The 22,873-nt window shown below is 40.8% G+C and overlaps 1 protein-coding gene and 1 pseudogene across 1 annotated transcript; one reads left to right on the top strand and one right to left on the bottom strand.

Annotated features, from left to right (window-relative positions):
• Positions 1–45: 45 nt before the first annotated feature.
• Positions 46–14,323, top strand: dnai3 (dynein axonemal intermediate chain 3). The gene is made up of 17 exons (XM_010772306.1): positions 46–109; positions 1,416–1,492; positions 1,613–1,651; positions 4,025–4,209; positions 5,047–5,151; positions 5,650–5,784; positions 5,871–6,058; positions 6,365–6,481; positions 6,796–6,992; positions 7,455–7,576; positions 8,278–8,367; positions 8,641–8,727; positions 10,301–10,420; positions 11,514–11,587; positions 11,780–11,924; positions 12,281–12,380; positions 14,241–14,323. Exons 2-17 carry the CDS (start codon positions 1,438–1,440, stop codon positions 14,321–14,323), a joined length of 1,842 nt encoding a protein of 613 aa, XP_010770608.1. The 5' UTR covers positions 46–109; positions 1,416–1,437.
• Positions 14,324–15,775: 1,452 nt separating this feature from the next.
• Positions 15,776–22,063, bottom strand: LOC104946468 (protein NLRC3-like; annotated as a pseudogene).
• Between the last annotated feature and the right edge of the window lie 810 nt (positions 22,064–22,873).

The raw sequence follows: 22,873 nt of genomic DNA, 5'->3' as shown, positions 1-22,873 counted from the left end.
CAGTCGTGTCCAGTTTGTTCACTCCTGTTACCCTTGGTTACCAAACAGTGCCACTGATGAGCGAGGACGATGAAAACTACTAAAGCTAACAACAGTTGATAAACAAGCGGTAAACTTTATGTATTCGTCTTTAAAACTGTGGCTTAATGGAAGTTAGTCGGATTTACGTTATTGTTAACTGCTATTAGCACCGTCATTTAGTTTAAAAACTAGTTACAAACAAGCTGTGTTAACTACAGTGTATTCTTGTAACCATTGTGAACAGTTAGCCATGCTTATGTAGCTTAGCTTCCAAGTAAATATTTCCAAATTAACATTAACGTGACTGTCCTTTTTCGTCGAAAACAGACCATGCAGACCTGTAATGTTTCACTCTGAACAGCTGAAAACATTTGTATTGTTTTATTTTGTGAAGTAGGCTACCTACCATTATATAAATTATAACACTGTGACACTGACGTTAAACACAACTCATTAAAGTTATAAGTGCTAATTCAAAACAACTTACACACAACATTATGACACTGTAACGTTAAAACACAATAAATTAGTTATTGTGTACAATAAGTCAAAACATTACAAATTGTGTTGTAAAACGTATTGCATTAATACATTAATTTATCCAAAAGATTTGTTTTCTAAGTAGTACATGACCAGCTGAATTTCACATAAACAATGCATTTTCAATAACTCCTTTCAGCTTGCTCATGAAAATGATGCTAAACAATTATAATAAATGTGTCTTATGTATCCCACGTTTAGTTTTTACTAAAATATATAATTCAAGATCCTTTTTTTTCCAAAAGCTTTGTTTCATGTGACACAGCGACTTAGTGGCATTTTCTATTTCATATGAATATTGTTACATAAAGATTCAGATGTTTTTATTTATATACAACTATTGATTATTTTCAATAGTTTACAGCCTTGTATGACACATTCCCTTTTTATATACATATTTGTATTACAATTCTGAAGTTTTCCATTGGAAAGTTTTGTCCACCTTTGACTTAACATGAATACATAAAGTGTGTATTTTATGAAAAAAAGGCTAGTTATTTATTTTCACCTTTGAAGAGCAGTTTGGGGGATAACTGTTTTCACAGCAGTAGACCCTTACAAGTGCATAAACTACATTGATTAAAGATAGATGTTAGCTTCCTTCTCATATGGCTAATACAAAAAAGAATAAATTCTCCTTTCAACCACAAGATGTCGCCACCGTCATGAATAATGATTCTGGGCTACCCTTCATGGCAGTCTGCACTATCTCTCTCTGTTACCTGTCTGTCTAATTACATTGTAACTCTCTGACAGATGGTGATGAAATAGCATGTGTGTATTGATAAGGATATGTTGTATTTTGTAAAAAAAATATAACACTATTTTTACGAAAATGTCCTTCCTTTCATTAGCGAAGCAATACTAACAGCAAGGATGCCACCCAAGAGATCAAAAAGTGTGGCAAGCAGTGCAGGCAGTAAGAAGAAAGGTGAGTGTCTGAACAATAGCAATGTTGTTAATGTGTCTAAATGCTTGCACGCTTGTCTCAGGAAGATACAACAGAGACACAATCAATGACATGATGATCTAACGGTTTCTTCCAATTTAGGCAAGACGACTGAGTCACCTGCCCAAGGGGAAAAGCTTGGTAAGACAACATTACTTTTTCACCCATCCTAAACTATATTGTAGATGACCTAAAAAACAACATTTCTTATGGTTTTCTCAAAACGAAAAAAAATGTCAGTAAAACTTGTGCCTATACATACATTTGGCTATAGTCGGAATAGATACGACTGTCTAAAAGCAAACAACATTTCGGCGAACCCTGAGGGAATTTTAACGATCTTAAATTATATTTTTTGAAGGTCTGGTAAATGTAACATGACCCTTATACAGGTTACTAAAGCGTTAGGCTCAATATTTAGTTTTATAAATTGCTTTAAACTTAGATTAAGTCATTTGTATTTGACTACCTTCAATTATTTAATTGGGAAGGCCCAAACAATCTGCATTTCATACCATTTATTTAGATTCGTGTTGGTTAGACTAACACTCAGAGATGTCTTTAAGGAGTGGGGGAAACTATATGCAAACTCTGCACTCAGCTGTGAGTCCCCATTGTCATGGTCTAGTTTACTCTCAGCATGCCTGCCTTGAGGACATGCTTTTGGTCAGATGAAGGTCACTAAGTATATCTTTTTACTATAGATGAGATCATTCGCTTTTGAGGGAGTTACATGCAGGGGTATTTAGAGTCCTCAGATTCAGAATGGCTATGTTTTGTTCATTTATTCATTGATTTCACTGATTTTTCTAGCTTATACATCTGGCAGTATAAGTGCAAGTCTGTAAGACCTCCTAAATGAACTCAACCTAAAACATTTTTCTCTAACTTTAACCTCAACCTGATCCAAATAGAAATCTCAAACCAGGTTTTAAACCTAGCCTTTATTCGTTGACCTCATGGCGACCGACTTTTAGTGGCCGACTCACACAAATGTAAATACTGAATGTGTTCACCTCTGAACAGGATTCTCGAGAATATTGACAACGCAAGTGATATCTAATCTTATAAGCAAATAAATGCCTATTGCTCAGGCTTTAACTCTTTGGTTTCAACAGATGTGAAAACAATCATAAGTTCAATGTACAGTATAAATATCTTACGGTATGAAGTGAGAAAATGCTTGAGTGGATTATACAAGAGGAAAGAGGCCCGACAAATGTTACGTCTCTTCCGCGCAGCGTACAAACACGGTTTAATTGCATTCTTTAGGGTTATGGAACATTGCACATCACACTCTCTTAGTCTCACAAGCAAATATATCCCATGAATACAAATGCCATAGTTGACACATAAACTGTGTGAAATGACGGGTGTGAGTTTCCACTACAATGATTTGGCATTAGGGCTCAATGGTGTGAGTGGAAAACGTTGACACGCCCAGCTGGGAAGTGGTTACTTAAGCTGTACTTTAGCATTCCCAGCGTCCCCTCAGCAACCTTGTGGAAAGACTTTGAAGAGAGAGACCGCAAGCAGGATGAAAACTATCATTATGTAGAGCTCTGTTTACTGTAATGTGCCCTGGACTGAGCCTGGCCTCAGATATAAAGGAGTCGGCATACATTGTGTACTACGAAAAACCTTTTGGGTGATAGTGTAGTGCTACGGTTTTATAAAGCAACAATGAGCAGTTCATATCCTGAATCCATGCAATATTGAACTGCCTCTCACATACCAGTGTACTAAACAACATAAGTCCTTCTACAAGTGTTTGGACGTTGCGTGTAGTCTATTCACTAGGATTACATTTCATCCTGTGATATTGTAGGTGGGCCGCACTGCAGGGTGGGGCAGGTGAAGGATCAGAGACGTTGTGTGTTTGATCACACAAAGTAGGGGCACGAAACAGTGTCACAGTCCGTAGGCATGGGGAATTGAAAGCCTGTCCATTGTGTGCATATCACTTGATTAGTGAGATTTCTGATCTAAGTTGTGGCATCTCTACAGTTTTTACTCATCCTGCTTACATCATCACAGTTTCACCAATTCTACAACCTTTGTTATGTTTTTTTCAAGATATAACAGTAATGTACATTTTATATGCTGGACATAATCAGGAATAAACCTTTGATTTTCTTACGTTTAACCTTCTCCATTATGACACCGTGATATTTGTGATGCAGGTAAAGCCAGTGGAACAGACAGAACACCTACACCCGGCATACAACATCAAACACTACGATGCTTATTATCATTTTCAACACTTTCGAGAGCATCAAATATACTTGCATCTGACAAAAACACTCTTTATGATTTTATGTATTTTAATGAGACTTTATACTCTTTACTGTATGTGGTTGTTATGCAAATGATTTGAATACAGATTATGTATCAATCAATTCAATCCCAAAACATGATGTGATTTAGAATATGATCTCCTGTAGTTGATTTGAACATGATTTCCATTGTCTACCATCTCTCCTGCCTATGTTGATTATGACCCTTCTCCCAAAGGTCACCCTGATGATATCCTCCCCATGGTCCTGACATCAGCCACCCAGGAGCTCTTTGGTTGCCGTGCGGATGAGGACGTCACAGGGGAGAGCCCTTACAAGCTGCTAAAAAAAGAAGACATCATACAGGACCTTAAGACAAGAGCCGCAGTGTCCGATTTCAGCCCTGCGAAGCAGATTGTGCTGGTGAGACTGATCCATTGTCATACAGATTACTCAGACAATACCCAGCAGACACTGTGATGATACATAGACCCCGACGCAAGGGCTGTGGGAACAGAGTAACCGAGTAACACGTTTTACCTCGTTTCCCCTATGTTTTTGATCAAGATTAAATACATGGTGTCTACCACTCTTACTCTGAATATTACTCAATTGAGAACAGAGAGAAAACCCAAGAGGACACTACCCTTTCATTTTTCATTTTGTATTTGTTCCGTTAATGTGGTATGCACAAACTCAATGTATAACAATTATTTACAAAACTCTCTCTCTCTGTAAACACACCATGTCTGAAAAGGAGCAGGGAGAAGGACATCATCTTATATAACCTGCCCCTTTCTCACAATAAAAAAAGAAATAGAAATAGATGGTCTGTCCTTCGTATTTTCTTATTCACAACCAATCATTACAGTATCGTAGGAAAATAAGAGAAACACAAAAACACACACAAATTACTTAGTTCCCACTAGACAAAACCAAAAAAACAACACCAAAACGTCACATGAACAAGGAAACGTGCAACACCCTCATCTGAGTCTTACTTGAGTAGAAGGGGAAAGCGGCGCAAGTACATAAACGTATTCACCAGCCATCTGTTTAAGTGTAAAGTAATGTCAGCTTTCTGGTTTGGGACACAGTTAATGCCTTACCTTTAAGGGATGTAAGTGTTGTTCTTTCTCTCTGTCTTACTGCTGTCAAAACTGACCCCAATCAATTCAAGACACCACATTGATTCATTCTAAAGAAACATTGTTGTGAAAATAGCTGCTTGTTGTGAATTCAAACTCTTCTACCTGACAGGATTACCCAGAGGATGAGCTCCTGCTGGTGTTTGACAGGGACTTCACCTATGACCAATTATTCTACCTGGTTCTGACTCCAGAAGCCAAAGACAGAATCCTCAATGTAAGCAAACTGTGGTTTAGTAACGAGGTTCACCTATTCCTTTTGTTCTTAGTAATACACTGTCTACTACTGTGTGTTTGAGAAGTGGTGCAGTAGGTAAACTACTGACTAAATATGTTATCTTCCTTATAATGAGAATAAATGCCTTAGCCATTTATCATGAACATAAGCACAGGAGTGGCGCCACTATTTATTTCAATCCAGTATTGTTCTGTGTCATTTACTCTCCTTTTATACTTTAGTTATGTACACTACTTTATCACTTATCGCAATGAGCAATGGCTGCTATCAGCGGCCCATTTGGCCTTCACAGCTGGCATATTTTCAATGGTCGACTAAACCAAAAGGAATTCAATACCTACTTCCCTATCTTGCTCTAGCTCAAATATTGTTGTAGAAAGTGTGATCATGTGGGCAGATTTCACATTTAGCTATCGGCTTTTATTATAGTGTGTTACCTGTTCTTAATACTTTGTCAAATTGTAATTTTCTCTGCAGCCCCCACAGCCTGAGGCACCAGAGGTTTGTGAGAATGAAGTTAATAAAACTGGAAGATCAGAACCGAAGCCATGGATATCCCTTGGTAGTGAGCAGGAAATAGATGAGGAATCTTTCAAAGAGAGCAGGGAAAAGGTACTGCAGCTTTTGAAAGCATTTGAAATCAGGTTTACTTTCTTACTTCCATTACACATCTCTATTGGGTTTATTTTTGTCTTCAGCTGTGGTACAAGTTCTCCAGAGTGAGGAGGAAGTTTGGCGCTCCAGTCTGTTTTTCTGAGCGTAACATTGATGCCTACATGGAGTGTGTTCCCTTCCAAGACAGCAGATTCAGAATCAAACAGATGCAGAGGGACTGCGGGATGCAGGCTGTTCCCAGAATGCAGAGCAGCAGTTCTCAGACTCAGTGGTATGCCAGAAAATCAGTACACATAAAATGGATTTGTTCTGCAGGGGGAAAGGACTAACAGTATCTGCCAACACCTTCTGGATTTAGAACATACGTTTTTAACACTGAACGCTGTATAAAAAGCCTTTGTGTGACTTTTATTTTTCTGGAACTCGTGCCTATAAGCTTTATACTCAGGTGGTTCAGATGATATAGCTGACGCATTCATGAAATAGCATTAGCCTTTCATGTTCTTTTCTCTCTTTATTACCTTTAATAGTACCTCCACCTTCACATATTGTATCGTTATTTTTGCACACCTTACAGGAAGTTTAAGAGGAATATCTTTACTCAGTACACGCCAAGAGAGTTAAGCGATGGAGATAAGGAGAACATCCACCAGCGTGAGAATCTGAAGCATTTCTGCAACTCCGTGACCCCCAGGTAAGATGAAAATCATGGTGTCTTCTTTGTGTACAAAAATGGATAGTCACTCCAAACTCATACATTAGTGGGAGTCTAATTACCATGATGGGAGCATTACACTGTTCAAAGGAAGTACCTTAACCTTCCCAGTGAGTGTACTTTGAGTGTAGGTAACCAAACATGACCTTCCACCCTTCTCTGTGTCCTGGTAAAAGATAAGAGAACATCTGGCCTGTTAGAAACATTGTACTGTAGTTATGAAAAGATTACAAAATGTAACATATTTACACATTTAGCCAATAGAAGTTTTACTTTAAAATATTGTTTTGCAGAGTTTTGCAAGCCCTACAGCAGGAGGAAATCATGAATGTGTTCTTCGATGACTGGAAGGCCCTGGGGACAGCAGGTGATGATGCTGACTGGTCGGGGAAGATTTCTGAAGGTTTGATGCTCTATCAGGCCTTCACAGACCAGAAGTACACCAAGGACAAGAAGATCAGCAGCATAAACTGGCACCCTACCATCTACGGTAAAGAGCAAACAGGGAGTGTAGTGGTCAAATAGCTTTGAATAGAAATCTTCTCACACATAAATATTGACAAAATGACTTTCCTGGCAGTTCTTGCAGAAAAAAAATAGTTTTAAATCATCGGTTTAAACGACTGATACTTTGATGGACACATTCTCCATTTAATGTCACTGTCAATGACAAGTACAAGTATTTCAAATACCCATCCATTGTAAAAGCATTCATCTTTTTCACTCCTGCTTTGTGCTGTTGTCTGGCTGTCATCACTCAGAGAGTAAGCCTTCAGCAAGACCACAATAATAATATCAGTGCCAAATCATGTGATCAGAGCAAAAACATGTTATTCAAAAGAGAGATCAGAGTTGAGCCAATGATTTGTCAATTAGGAAGGTTAAAACACTACATTATGTTTTCCTCCTTCTGCTGTGTTGAAGCATGTATGATTATTTGTTCATGTATTAGGTGTGCTAGCTGTGGCTTTGACAGAAAAAAAGAAGGAGGAGGTAATGGATGAGTCCTCAGCGTTCGAAGTCGGAGCGTCTCACATTGTCTTCTATAGTTTCTCCGACCCGTCTAATCCCCAGGTATGGAAATTGTAAATGATGGTGGATAGTGTACAGGTGGAAGAATAGATTGAATACAGCCTATTTCTATCTCTCGTTGACAGCTCACAAGCTAGTTCTCACCTCATGTCTGTTTGACGCACTGTGATAATATATGGCAGGAAGGATCTGCTTTCTCCTGTCATTCAATCCTTTTATTTGCTTAAGCAAACATTTGAGAGGCCCTATTGATTTGCCCCAGGCACTCAATCAATAAAACTGAGCTGCTTAATCACTCAAAAGTAATATGAGTTCTGCATGACGTAGCCCTTCACCTCTTCATGTGTCATGCTTTAGTTTCACCGTCTACTGGAGCAGTGATCAAAATGACAAAGGGTACTGTGTAGAATAAACTGGAGACTCTATAAGAATGAAATACATATATTAAGTTAGTGTGTGGAGTGCTATTGTTAAGCTATTTTTTAACTGCAGGAGATTCAAACATACTGCTGGAAAATGGAAAACCTCTCTGTAATACCATCCTATTCCTCCTGGATCCTTTCCCTCTTATGCCTGATGAAATGGAATACTGTATGCACTCGGTTTTGTGGATTAAAAGTCAAACTCTAAGTGGGGAGACTGGAATAAATAAACATTTGGGATGGAAAGCACCCAATACATGGAAATGTCTACTCTGAAATATAATATTTCTGCCCTGTCCGTGGGTTTCTTTGTGTTTGCAGTTGCTGCTGGAGTGCCCAGATGACATTTTTGCCTTTGAGTTCTGCCCCTCTGATCCAAATATTATCGTTGGCGGCTGCGTGAATGGCCAGGTGCTGACTTTGACTCTGCTATCCATCTGTGGTTTGCTGCATCTGCTGCCTTGAAGTAGCTTTTGTAACTTGCCACTTTTCAATTTTTCAATACAAGTGCAAATTATGAAATAGACCCTCAGTCCTGACAAGCATATCCTGTACAGATCCAATGTACTGTTCCCTTGTTTTAATCAAAATGTAAACCAATGTATTGTGTTTATTTACACAAGAAGTGTATTCTGCACTTGGCTCTGATCTCCAGTTACTGATTTTGTGTTGCTGCTGTCTCAGGTGGTGTTGTGGGACATTTCTGCTCACGTCATACACCTACAGGGAACACAGCCAGGCAAAAAGGCTTCACTCAACACTGACACATTCGTAAGTACCTATTTACTTTCTCTAATGTGCATAATGTTGATACAATAATACATGATGTTCTGTGTTGGTGTACTACATGTGGTATCAGTTACTATAATTCTATGGCTGCCGATGATGTTAGCTTGGTTTATTCAAGTTTGTGCCCTCAGTTTATCAAAGCATGCAGCAGATCTGCTTTAAAGACAGGCTGTGCTGTATGACAGAGTGAGATGATGATACGGTGACTCCTGAGTTCTCCCCTCATCCTCACTCTTTCATTAGAAGGGAATGCAGTGGCCTAATGGTCCTTTTCAAGCCAGTCCCAGCTGTCAAAACTAGTTCTGCATACGTACTAATGCCAGGAGTACATCAGAAAGCAAGTTTATATCCTTACATGACCCTACTGCTAAACGAAATCAGCTTATTAGGCCTCATAGAAGCACCACAGACAGATTGAAGTGATCAAACACCTTTTGACTAGGGACAAAAACGTCCAAAATGTTTTTTCTTTTGACTAAACGTCATAATAAATTATTATTTCTAAGCGGCCCTGTTTAGATATTTTTATGTAGAGTGATACAGATAGGTAGGGAAATGGAGAGATAATAATACGTGACAAAAACAGGGCTCGGTTTTAGCCAACAACATAGCATGGAGATTAACGCTAGGCGTGCGGACACCACATGGGAAGCCAGTTATGTCCCTTAAAGACTGACCTTCACTGACATCTTCCACTCGGCTGCAGTACTTAAATAGGCATATCGGCCCCTATCATCCAGCCATCATTTGCTTTGTGTTTGTTTATTGCCTCTACAGTGGAACAGCTGTCTCCATCCCTTTCCTCACTACGTCCCTCTCTGTTGCTTTACCCTCTCCCACCTCTCCCTCTATTCTCTTTGTCTTTGTTTGCTCTTCATTCCCTAAAGTCAACAGCATCAGCTCACATACTCCAGCTGTTACACAGGCCTTTCCATCCTCCACCATAGTCTGCCCACATAGAAGATAACACACAAGCAAATCAGATCACTGCGCTCCCTTGTGTTTGCACTGTAAACAATGGCAGTTGTATCTGCTGAAAAGGCTTTATGTCCATGTTGGGTGCTGTGAAAGCTGCGCCACAGCAGCACCTGTTGCTAGCTTATCAGATAAACGAAGAATTACAATCCTCCTGTATAGATTTCTGTTCTGTTCACACCATTCACTTTTAACTGCATGAGCGCTGCACAGTGTTACTGAAGAAAACAACCGTTGTTCCAAAGTCTATGCCTGTTTTAATATTATAGTGACAGTATTTAGAGTTTCATTTTTCCAGTATAGACCATTTCACACTTGTAAATGTCAACATTATTAGTGTGTCCCATTTTATTTTGTGTTACAGTGAATGTGAATGATATCAGCTGACAAGAACTGAACTAGAAAAGCTGTTAAATCCAGAAAATAACAATTCAAATTGTCCAATCATAATTTGTGATGCATACTTTCCTTTTGCACGATTTTGGTATGGCCTGACTGCTTGTCAAAGGCCTTTGCATTTAGATTGAATTGTCCGAGCTCACTGTACATGCTGTGCCTTTTGTGTCTGACGTGCCACCAGGACCTCGATGACAACAAAGAGAATAAGACACCTGTTGTGCGCTACTGTGCTGTGTCTGCATTAGAGAGCAGCCACAAAGCGCCAATTACTGATGTCCAGTGGCTGCCACCAACATTTGAGGTACGCAGAGTTGAAGTGCAGAAGGGTGGGAAGAAACAACAACTTAAAATCCAATATGCAGAATACAAGATCACAAGTTATTTCTTGGGATTTTAAAACATGACTGCTGTGGGTAGGTGTTGGAACCTTCCACTGGGGTTCATTAGTATGTATGTTATGTTGATTATGAAAATATGTTTGGTGTGACTACACAGCTAAATATTCCTTTATGTTTTCCTAATCTCTAGCTTCTTTTATCATATCTTAAGCCAACATGGGACATTGTTTCCAACACAGAAAAGGAGTACATTTGAATCCTTCCAACCTAAGTCTTCAATTGCTAAATAAACATGAAACACTTAGAGATCCAGGTTTGCCATTGCTCTAATGATTTATATATCTAGTTTTAAAATATTGACAGAGTTTTATCTGACTAAGGCTAAAAGCCGCTTGAATGCAAACAATTGGAACAGGAGGTAAGAACATAGTGGACACAGAGGAGTATTAGGGCAGCCAAAAGACTGAGAGGCCAATCATTCAACATATGGAGGATATAATGATAGAAATGTAAAGGTTCAACAGAGGAGTATGCAAGGAGAACACTGTGGGAGAGAACTATCATTGCTCCAATGCACCACTGCCACAACATTTAGCATATAATAACATAGAATGTATTTTACTGCACAGCTAACAATATATTGATTAACTTGCTGCAGTGACTCGATGGGGTTTGGTCTGTAACCCAGCGCAAAGAAGTGCAGTAACAACACTGAAAGATAATAGTTGCAGCCACATGCAACAACAATGAGCTAAGTGGTCTCACACAGATTCTATACATTATCACAGTTCCCAGAACCTCAGCATGTTGCTTGAGTTTTCTCTATGAAACAATTAATGTTGGTTTCCCACTGGTGTCTGTCCCTCGTGTCTACATCATAAATCATGACAAGCACTGGCACTCGTGTGGATAAGTAAAATAAGGCAATCATCAAAGTGCCCCTGGGGTCACATTAAGCTCCCATATATCTTCTGCAACCTTTTTTCTTTCACTATAATCAGCTCTCACTAAGCCTGACAGACACTTTCTTGATTTTGCGACTCTCTTACTGATTAGGTGACCAAGTTGGGCTTACCAGTGGAGAACAAGAACAACGTATCTGTTCAGGTCGTCACCTGCTCCCCAGACTGGTAGGTAAAAGAAAATGTTCACTTTAAATGTAAGAAAATGAACACAGCAAGCATATATGGAAGACCAGGTAATGTCCATAGATTTGTGTTAAAGTGGTTGAGTCCATATCAGTTAGTATTCACAGTGTGTATAAACAATAGGATTCAAGTATACTTAAATAAAGTTAATGTTTCATTTGTCTCCCTTTAAAGTACTTTAATGTTCTGGGATGTGCGAGTGACAAAACTGTTGAGCCAGTCAGGGTCGGACAGGAAGCAGAATGCCGATCAGAAGACTTCCTACGGTGTCCCTGAGACTTTCAAACATCTGGACCGGACATGGAAGCCTCTGTTTAAGGTACTGCAGGGAGGGAGGGTGCAATAAAAACATTTCCAAGTTTCCAAATCTAAAAATAAAGCTGAATAGACATTGATATATGAAACCGATGACCATTGTGTCTACTAATTCTGGCAGAAATTGATTCTTCCGATATGAAATTCAACGAAGGTTAAGAATCTTGCAATCTACTGTCTTGAACATTTGATTTCAACAGTAATTCCTACTTATATATACGCTATATTTTTTATCTATTTCCATCTGTGTTTATTTGTGTTGTTGCTAAAGCATAGTTCCTAACGTTGTTTAAAATAGTGTTTTGTCCTTGACAGTATTTCTAAAATGTCAAAAGTTGTATTGTCTCTGTCCTGTGTCAGGTTTCCCTGCCAAAGATCGATACCGGTGGAGAATACGCTCCTCTCAAGTTCAGCCTGGAACTCTACACCTGTAACGCTAATAATACAGGCAGGACCAAAGGTGAGAGACCTTTACCTTTAGGCTGTCTCTGTTACACCATCTCTCTCTACTCCTACAATCAGTCACTAATGCACATGATTCAATTACAATAATGTGTTCAGCAGCTACTGCTTGGTGTCACTGCTGGAAGTAACAAACCCCATGAAAGTGGGTTATAGCTCACTCACTCAATCACTTTCAAAAAGCATAATATTGTCCAAAAAGGACGGCTGTTTCGTCACTGTCCAAGAGTCACACTTAACTGGAACAAGAATTATGATAGACTAAAATAACACGTCAAAATAATATGAATATAAAAGGCTGTAATTATGACGACCCGCCTGCTATCAAACTTCAAAAGCTATTACTTTTCCTACCTCAAGATGGCACACAGGGTTACTGCGTCTGGTTTTTCGTAACTTTTCACGAGTACTTTTATTTATTTTTTACTCTTTAAAACATCACATGAGAAAAAAAGTGAAGCAACAGAATTCTAAATCTTTTTGCGTTAAAAACAAGTGAGAAGACCAAACAATGAACATTACAAACCTAAGTGTTTTTCGCTACATGTGTGAAAGATTTTAGATTCTTTAAATAAGGTTTTTTGGTCCCCAAGGACATTTCTATTGCTTTGGTGATAGTGCTACACAGCTGCCATCAACTAAAAACAATAAGTGGCCAACAAAGCAATACAGTGGTACACTAAAGAGAAGAAGGCCTTAGAAATAAATAAATGTATTTTATCGAAAACAATATTTAAAATACACAAAACGATGATACATATTGCATCTAAAACTAAATGCAGCAGTGCCTCCTTGACTGTGAAGCCAGTCTGCTCGGATGGCTGGGCGCAGTGATCAGCGGGGCAGGGTTCAACTAGCCCAGTGCTCTCCCTCTCTGTCTGTCTCCCCCTCCTCTCCTCCAGTTTCATAGCACTTTATTAAGTGATACTTCCAAAACAAGGCCCTCATAGTTGCGGAGCATTAGCCTTGCTGACTGTCAGCTCTTTGCAATATGCTGCTCCGGCTCCTCTGGGCTCCAGAAGATGATCGTGTGTGTCCTGGCTGGTCAAGAAGAGACCTGTCTTTGTCTGCTGAAGGTCTGCCTCCATAAACACAGCTTTGGTGGCTGCCGTTTATAGAATTCATATGTTCACTATCAGAGGCAATACATCTGCTGCAGAGCCCTCAGGCAGTCTGTTATTACGTTTTTTAATGAATCCCGGTGTGAGTAATACTTAAGATGCTTGACTCATATTGATTGAGTCTACACTTCCTCTGAGCGCCAAAACCAACTTTGTTCCTCACCTTTAGTCATCTCCGCTGCTCAGAGGTGGGAAGTAGATATACTCAAGTACTGTACTTAAATAAAGTTTTGAGGTACTTGTATTTCCATTTAATGCTACTTTATACTCCACTACATTTAAAAGTGAGAAAAATGTCATTTGACTCCACTACATTAATTAAACAGCTTAAGATACTTCTAAGAAATTACAGCTCTAAAAATAAGTCACAAGAATCAAATTATTTAAATATTTCACAAAAACAGTCAAATGCTACTTGATGCAACAATATTATCTAGAAATGTTACATACAGTATATCAATATAATTATATACACACATAAAGGCCATTTTTCTGCACTATGATAACCTTCACTTTTTATACTTTAAGTACATTTTGCTGATAATACTTGTGTACTTTTACTTGAGTAAGATGTTGGTTGCAGGACTGTTACTTGTATTTAAGTATTTTGACATAATGTATTGGTACTTTTACCCAAGTAAAGCATCTGAATACTTCTTCCACCTCTGCTGATGCTGTATTCACTTGCACTTACTTAAGTAGCCACTGTATAAAAGTTCCACTTGGCCCTTTAACAGGACCACAGGACTTTCCACACTTTTCGGAGCAGCCCCTCATGGGGATTAAGCAACAGTTGAGCGGCAGTGCTCTGGGAACGTGAAACAATGTCTACATCTGTTGCTGTGCTGGATCGTTTGTCTGATATCTTTACACACATCTTAACTGGGGCAAAGTGGATTTAGAAGATGTGTGATTGGGTAATCTGATCTGACCTTCAAGAGGCTGAGAGTTGATTGGGAGCGGCCTGCTGATAAGGGGGTGTGAATGGAGAGTCCTGTACTGTCCCTGAGAGACAGTTGGGCTTTTGTGGAGGAAAAAGCTTCTTCCATCCCGACCCATACTGCCTATCTCTGCCTTTCCTCCCTTCTCCCTTACTGTCCCCCTTCTCTACACAATCCTCGCTTTTACCTCCACCTCCATATCCTCTCTTATCAACCCATTCACCTCAGCTGTACCCCCCATCTCTTTTGTCTTTCTGTTGTCTTGTTCATGGTCAGACTACAGGGGAGGCTTCACCAATGCAGCTGCTTAATTCCTCTTTTTCCTTACTTACCCTATCAATTGTAGGTGTTTTTTTATATTTCTTGCCTTTATTGTACGAGTAAGACCCCATTTACCCGGTAGCGCAAACGGACCGAATTCTTTATCAAAAAAGTCTTCCGTTCACACGCATTCGACTCATTTAACGTGTCCGTTCACACGAGACCACTGGACAAGCGAGACGCTCGTAAGCGCTGGAGACACTGTAGTACATATGCCGGGCCTGTAAGTGGCGCTGTACTTTTGCCACAAAATACACCAAAAGACCCCCGAGCATGGTTGCCATGGTTGCCCTTCTGTTTATGCCCGGCGGTAGATTTAGCAAAATGTAGTTCATGTAATTCTTCATGTCCACTTGTTGCTGATGGTTGTGGTAGAGGAGCTGTAGATTTTGCACTAACATGTGTAGCATGGTCGAGCTGTAGATTTTGCACTAACTTAAGTTTTTCAGAAGTTCTCTAAGATGTTGTAGAAATGTTGTATTCTGCAGTTTTCTACAGTGTATTGTCAACATGTTTTTCATAATGGCTGAAAAAGACCCATGAATGTGAAACATTTTTTTAATTATATTTTCTCTCTGCCCNAAGACTGCTGCTCCGGGGGCGAGGGCGGCGAGTCAGGCGGGAGTAAGCTAGTGTCCACAACGGAGGGTAACGTGATGTCCCCATCTGACCTGTTGCTACTGTCTGCAGTAGATGCAGTGTTGCTGGCGTTTGACGGGTCATATATTACCCACATTTCATTAGTAATGCGTTACATTACTTAGTTACAGCAAAAAGTAATATATTACTGTAACTCTGTTAATTTTGTAACGCGTTACACCCAACACTGATAATAACTGATAAATGTAAGTCCTGCTGTGTGGTGTGATCACATGCTGATGAACCTCTAAAGTCCTTCATGTGTTTGACATGTCGCCTCTCAGTATTTAAACTGCAGAAATGTTATCGTGTTTATTTGAATAATTAAACTCCTGATCCACATCAGTTTATAAAGTGAATCACATCTGGACTCACCTGGCCTTCCTGCAGTTCCTCACAGCTGGAATCAGTCTCCGTTTCCCCTCATCTGATGTGTTGTACTGACTCAGGTCAAACTCATCCAGAACCTCCTCTGACATCTGCAGCATGTAGGCGAGAGCAGAGCAGTGGATCACAGAGAGTTCCTTTGATCTGTTCCCTGACTTCAGGAACTCTGTGATCTGCTGATGTACTGAGAGGTCCTTCATCTCTGTCAGACAGTGGAAGATGTTGATGCTCCTGTCAGGAGAGATATCATCACTCTCATCTCTTCAGGTTGCTGATGGCTCTCTGGATGGTTTCTGGTCTGTTGTCTGTGCGACCCAGCAGGCCTCCTAACAGCCTCTGGTTGGACTCCAGAGAGAGGCCGTGGAGAAAGCGGACAAACAGGTCCAGGTGGCCATTTCTACTTCTGAGGGATTTCGCCATGGCTCCTTTTAGGAAGACATCCAGGGATGGGTACTCCTGATCTCTGCTGTTACTGTTCTCATAGGGCCAGTCTCTCTTCAGGAAGCCCTTCAGTACCTCTGTGTCTCTGATGGTGTAACAGTGCAGCATGTAGACTGCAGCCAGGAACTCCTGAATGCTCAGATGAACAAAGCAGTAGACTGTTTTCCTGAAGATCACACTCTCTCTTTTGAAGATCTGTGTACAAACTCCTGAGTGCACCAAGGCCTCGGTGAGATCAAGACCACAGCGCTGCAGGTCTTCTTGGTAGAACATGATGTCTCCTTTCTTCAGATGTTCAAACCTTACACTCTCTATTAATAGTTACTAGGGTTAGTCTTCACTTTGCGGGAGGAGGGTTGTCCGGTAGAAGTGACTCGAAGAATAAAAGTACTACTTCTTGTAGTGGTTCCGGTCTTCACTTCTCCAAAGTTATGGGTTGTACTTCCACTCCCGTCGACCTCTGTCGAAGGTTCTTCCTCTGGAGGTACTTGTGAGGTTAGTTCACGGTCCTTTGTAGAAAATTTCGGCAATGGGGACTGGTTGTCTGAGAGTAGTCTCGCAAGGACTGGTGCCTCAAGCGACCCTCAAACCTTTTTCGAAGAGTCACGTCCTACAAGTGAGACCTGACCGGCTCCCAAACCCTTTGGTTCTGCAGTCAAGACCACTAGGGCGAGAGAAGTCCCTCGACTTGGACTAGTTTCCACTCGTCAATGTCAGAAGAGTCCGACGAGGTACAACGAGGTTTACAAAAGGTAGGTTGGAATGTCTTCGAGTGTCGTCGTCGGTCGACCGACAGACGTTTTCACGAACGAGTAGAAAACTGCGCGACCCTACTTTCGTCTGAGAAGAGACCTGAAGTCTTTGTTACTTCAACCACAGACTACAGAGAGTCGTCAGGAGTCAGTTGCACGACGACTGTTTGGAGTAGTCCCCTTCGACGAAGGGAGCCGAGAGCAGACCTATTGAAGGTCTGGACGTCGCCGGTTTAGTCTAGGGAGGACTTCACACACCTGTCCCACTGTCTTCATGCTCCCGGAAGTGACTACTGCGGGTCTTCCTCACTCATGAAGTTCCTCTCTTACCTCACTACTTCTGGACAGGGTCGTTCTTAGTAAGAGAGTGTAGTTCTCGAGGTCCTCGGAGGTGTAGTACACAGACTAGGGTCAGAAGACGACCTAGTGACGACGTCAAGACCTGGTGTACAACTGATTGTCTGGTCTCTCCTTCTTCGACGGGTTCTGGGAGTTGACTGTACATTGAGTGTGAAGGACGACCAGGTCTGGTTCTTCCTTCTTTCGTCTTCATTACTTTCTCCCTGTACTCTGCTCAGGTCCGTCGTCGACTGCCTCCGACTGTCCCTCGAAGAAGACTTCGACCCCTCCGACCCGCAAACNGTATCAATGATTATCCACAGACAGTGTTGGGTGTAACGCGTTACAAAAGTAACGGTTACATTACTTCGTTACAGCAAAAAGTAATATATTACTGTAACTCCGTTACTTTTGTAACGCGTTACACCCAACACTGTCTGTGGATAATCATTGATACAAAAATGGTTAAAGCAACCATCACTAAACACCAGCAACACTGCATCTACTGCAGACAGTGGCAACAGGTAAGATGGGGACATCACGTTACCCTCCGTTGTGGGCAGTCTTCGTCGCCCGAAACTACGCCGCCTCTCTGTGGCCCGCAGGTGCCAGGATATCAGGGCAAAACAGAGCCTGCCCAGGTATATCTAAACAAGTACCCGCCTGTACAGTGGGGTTAGGCGGTCATTTTGCAGCTCGTGGTATACAAATAGACAATGGAATATTCATGTGAAAATAGTGCCATATTCTGCCATGCCTGTAGAAATGTTCGGTCAAAAATAATGCATACAAAACCACAGATGCCTTCACCACGAATGGCAACAAAAATATCTCATATCCCAAGCTTATCAACAAGCTAATGTTGCAGCTGAAATGTTCTCCAGGTCACAAAGTCAACCTCACATGATGATGTGATACCAGTTTTCAAGCACAGTAAATATTCTCTTCCCAGAGTATATGATGGGACCAAGGTGATGATGTAGTGCATGGTTTTAATAATACTTTTGCTTTTCAATGTTTGCCATTTCAAACCATGAGCTGGTTCAAATAATATTTGCCTTGATTTACAATATGTTCTCATTTGTTTTATCAGTACAGTTTTGAAGCTTTTGTGCTTTTCTTTGCCATAGTCCACTTTGGACTATATGAAATATTTCAGGATTGCACTTTTAACTCACTTGAAATGTTCTCACTTGCTTGGTTTCAAAACATAACAAATGCCATAATCTGTTCATTGGGGACCATCAATGCTATTTCTCATTGCTGTTGCCGGCCACTATTGCTCATGTAAACCTACTGCTGCTGCGCCCCCTGTAATCTCAGAGGCACCCTGAGTCATTTTGTTCTGGACCCGGGCCTGTACACGGCCATATACTAAACAAACTACAGAGCCCATTCCGTGTCCTGTTAGTGTTTACTTCCTGTCTGCCTTCTTCTGGTGATTTATCTGACGTCCAGCGCTCCGTCTTTTAACCTCTTTTCCTTTCTCTTTCTGGATCCTCCTTAGCAACCTTCATTATAGTCCTTGACAGCGGTCTGTACTGCTGTATTAACAACGTGTCACATGTTAAGAATTTACAATCAGAATCGAGTATTCAACTAAGCCGTGTAATACAAGTTGTTAGTAGCCTTAAGGGCCTACACAGTTGTTATGCTACACCACATGGCCCTTCACTGGATGTATAATGAGCTGCACTAAACTACATTTCAGCATTTAAAATACCTAGCCATTCTTTTTCGGTTATTTTGGTGAAAGTAACTCAAAAGTAATATAAAAAACAAAAAAAAAGACAGTAATATGCAATGTATTACATTTTGGAAGTAACTTGCCCAACACTGTTTAGGACAGAGCTCCTCCAAGCAGGTACGCAACATACACGTTCATAATGCTGATTTACTTTGATGGAGAATAAACTCCATTCAAGTCTGCGATAAAGTCGGGGTATTTATATTTAATCAGATTTTTGGATTGGTTCCAAAATGCTGTGACGTACAGTAAGAAGGCAGCTGAAAGCACCTCAAACAGAAGCACTCAAACACTCCCTCCTGCTTCCTGTTACTCATCTTCGTCACTAACAAACTGCTCTTCCTCTGACCCGGGCGTTCTGCAGAATCCAAGGTATTCTCCACGGCACCAGCTGGTGCACCACTCGTGCCGGTTTGATCCTTTGGCAGGCTCCCCGCTTCTGTTTTAAGTGTATTTTTAGGATATTACAAAGATTTTGATGTTGCCCACAGTAATGTTGGGAAGATGTGTCATCCTGCTTCTGCTCGTTGTCACTTCTCATTAGTTTCTCCTTAAAATGTTTGCAGAGTCAAACACTTAGTTTGGGGTCAGGGGGGAAGGGTGTGTGTGTGTGTGTGTGTGTGTGTGTGTGTGTGTGTGTGTGTGTGTGTGTGTGTGTGTGTGTGTGTGTGTGTGTGTGTGTGTGTGTGTGTGTGTGTGTGTGTGTGTGTGTGTGTTCGTGCTTACACCTCAGTGGGGGGTAATTATTAAGAAGCAAGAATTTCTCTAGATTTTGGGTTTTATAACATGGCCTGAATTCAGTTTGATAATGCTCACAGTTACGTTCAATAATGCAAAAACGACTTTTATGGCTGCAGCTTCCTTAAAGAACTTTGCGACTGCATGCACATGATGAATTGTTCCGTGTTTTCTTAGAGATATTATCCAGTGCAACACGATGCAAAGCAGAGCCTCAAAGACCCTGCAGGCATGATAGAAAAACATATATAGTATATTTATTGCTAATGTTCTATTCATTTGAATTGTAGCTCATGCAAATACCTTGTTTACATGCTGCTGAGGCAAAACCACTTCTCAACACGGGATCAATAAAGTCAATCTCATCTAATATTCCTGGCAGCACTCGTGTCTTTAATGTAAAGTGAGAGGTGTGCGAGGTGAAATGCTGCAAACGTGAACAGTTTTCTAGTGATTGGAGTAAGTCAAAACCAAAGAGATGAATTAAATAAAGTTAAGGCTATCAGAAAAGGGTATATTAGCTTTTGAGACCCATCGTTGTTATTCTGTGTCCTGTCCTTCTCCTGAAGTCTGTTATAACCACTATTATTCACTTCACATGATCTAAATAAAGTCCTGTCTGCAGTTCCTGGCAATCTTCCATTCTTTTTGCTGCTTTGGTACAGTATTGAGGAATGCATGACATCCCTCTTTGTGTATTCTGTTTGGGGGGATTCAAAATGAAGATTGATGGGGAGGTATGTCACTCTGCCTCTCCCTGTTCATTTCTTCTCTTTGTTTCTTCTCTTTCCGCCTCGATGCCTTGCTCCTTTCCCTCTCACACTTTCTTTTCGGGATTCTTCTCGTTCTCCCGCTGAGGCGGCGTCGTGGCACCTCATCCCCGTTACCTGGTGTCACACTCTTGACTTCCCTTCCCTTTGTTAATCGGCAGTAAACAACAGTGCTGTCTGGGGACTCGGCATGGCGTAGGGACATATTTTTACCCCAGAAAAAAAGCGGAGCAACAACACATGATTAAAGATGATGCCTCTCACGGTGTGATGAAAGGTGCTCAGATTTCTCAGTGACAGGTCAGAGCCATGCACACAGCTAATTGATGCTGAATCTCACCACAGTACCAGGAACATTTGGCAGTTTCACACCGTCAGCGAGCTCATTTATCCTCCTGGGTGTAACATGGAATTAATTCCTGTTATAATACTTTTAGTCAAGCGTCACTTCCATTTAGTCCCTGCCCTGAGTGATGGCAGAGAGGCCGGTTATTGTCATGTTTGTTTTGTACAAGCTGTCTGAATCAGATGCTTTTTCTCTGTTCTGTCAACCTCATTTTTTCAAAACAAGCCTTCAGACTTCATTAGTTTTTGAATTGATTCTGATTCAGTCAAGGGCAACTTCCTTTCTAAACCAACATTTGAAAAAAAGGGAAAGGTATTGGTAGTTGAGACTCTTAATTGTTTCTCCAATGATTCATAAAGCAATTCAATTCCCTTCTGGGTTGACATTGCTAATGGAGCTGTTGCTTTTACAGAATCAAAAATAAAAAAATATTCACAATACTGACATACAAACCTTCAATGTGCTGCTTAATGCACACACATATGTTTACATGAAGTATTGAAAGCGGCTGAGAGAATCGCACAATCATAAACCATCAAATCAAGTTTTATTTATAAAGCACATTTAAAAACGATTTTTGTCGAGCCAAAATGTAATAAAAGCAAAATAGAAAAGACAAGAATTTATAACAGAAATATAAAGACAAAACACAGAGAAATGTCAGGTGTCATGCTCACCATAATCACAATATAAATATTTCCTCTTGCAAACAAACCCTACGGCACATCCTCCACATCCCCCCCTCACCTCATGTCTGTCTGCGCGGGAGAGTGTGTACGTGTGTTTACGAGAGCCCTTTCAACTGATTAAATATGTGAATATTTAAAAATGACAATTCTCCACACAGCTGCAGCCCGTCGACAGGTCTGATCCTGAGGGAGGCGCCAAGCTGTTCCTCCAGCATTCAGCTCCACGCGCCGCGCTGCACGAGGAGGCTCCAGCGCCGCGGAGGGGACTCCATGTCATTTGTACAATCTGATTTCCCCCTCAAATACAGAGCATTCGGCACGTTTCACACACGGACAAGAGAGGGCGGTCCCAGTGGGCCGTGGAGTGTTTGGCTTTCAATTAGTTTACCTCTCCTTCCTCTGGCTTTGCCTCGGTGTGATAGCGGCGATCATGAGTGTCTTTGGCGACATCATCCCATGCAAACATGCAGTTCTTTCAGATGAGTTAGAGTAGGAGAAAGCAGTGCAAACAACGAGGTCGGTATATCATCATGAAAGGTCAGGCACATCCGATTTGTTCACATGCAACATGTATAGGCAATGTAAAGATGAGTGTGCACCTTTGAGCACATGACTTCATCTCCCCCCCCCCCTTTGGTGTTTATTAGCTGGAGTCTTTGAGTTGAGGCATCGTGCCAAGCCTACCTTTGCTGTCTCTTATTATTACTGGCAGGAGAGATGGTGCTCTTGCCCCGAGCTCTTCATTTGTTTCTCCAAAGCAAAGAAAACAGACAGATGTCATTTACATTACAGCAAACACGGCGGAAGGGCATGCAGAGAGGAGAACCATGTCAGGGCATACGGTCTCCACCTCGGCACACAGATGTTTCCACATGTGCTGCAAACAAACACACATGCTACTGTGAGATGAATGCAACCATGGTTCAATTTGAACATCAGAGAATAAACCAGTGTTGCTCTGTTGGGTTAAATAAAAACACTACTATTGCATATTGACCAGAGGGTACTTGTTTGTTTGCACACTTTAACAAAGGTGTGGCTGCTGATTGTGGAGTAAGTCCTGTGTCTATTGACTGATATTAGTTAGAAATGTAGTATGTTAGACTGTAGTATATTTACTTTTACTTTAGTATAGGATCTGTTTTTTTATTATATTCCATTTCATTTCTATGTAAATAATGCTATATTTTACTATATATATTTTTTAATATTGTTATAGTTTTCTTAAATAGTGTTTTAGTTTTACTTTATGTATGCACC

This window comes from Notothenia coriiceps, unplaced genomic scaffold (genome assembly GCF_000735185.1).
Source record: "Notothenia coriiceps isolate Sejong01 unplaced genomic scaffold, NC01 NC01_scaffold00011125, whole genome shotgun sequence".
NCBI lineage: Eukaryota > Metazoa > Chordata > Actinopteri > Perciformes > Nototheniidae > Notothenia > Notothenia coriiceps.
This window is presented reverse-complemented; position numbering and strand designations above follow the sequence as displayed.

Coding starts and splice junctions, on each gene's coding strand:
- dnai3 (XM_010772306.1), top strand. CDS start 1,438: ATGCCACCCAAGAGATCAAAAAGTGTGGCAAGCAGTGCAGGCAGTAAG. Junction 1,652..4,024: donor TGCCCAAGGGGAAAAGCTTG/GTAAGACAACAT, acceptor CTTCTCCCAAAG/GTCACCCTGATGATATCCTC. Junction 10,421..11,513: donor GGCTGCCACCAACATTTGAG/GTACGCAGAGTT, acceptor CTTACTGATTAG/GTGACCAAGTTGGGCTTACC.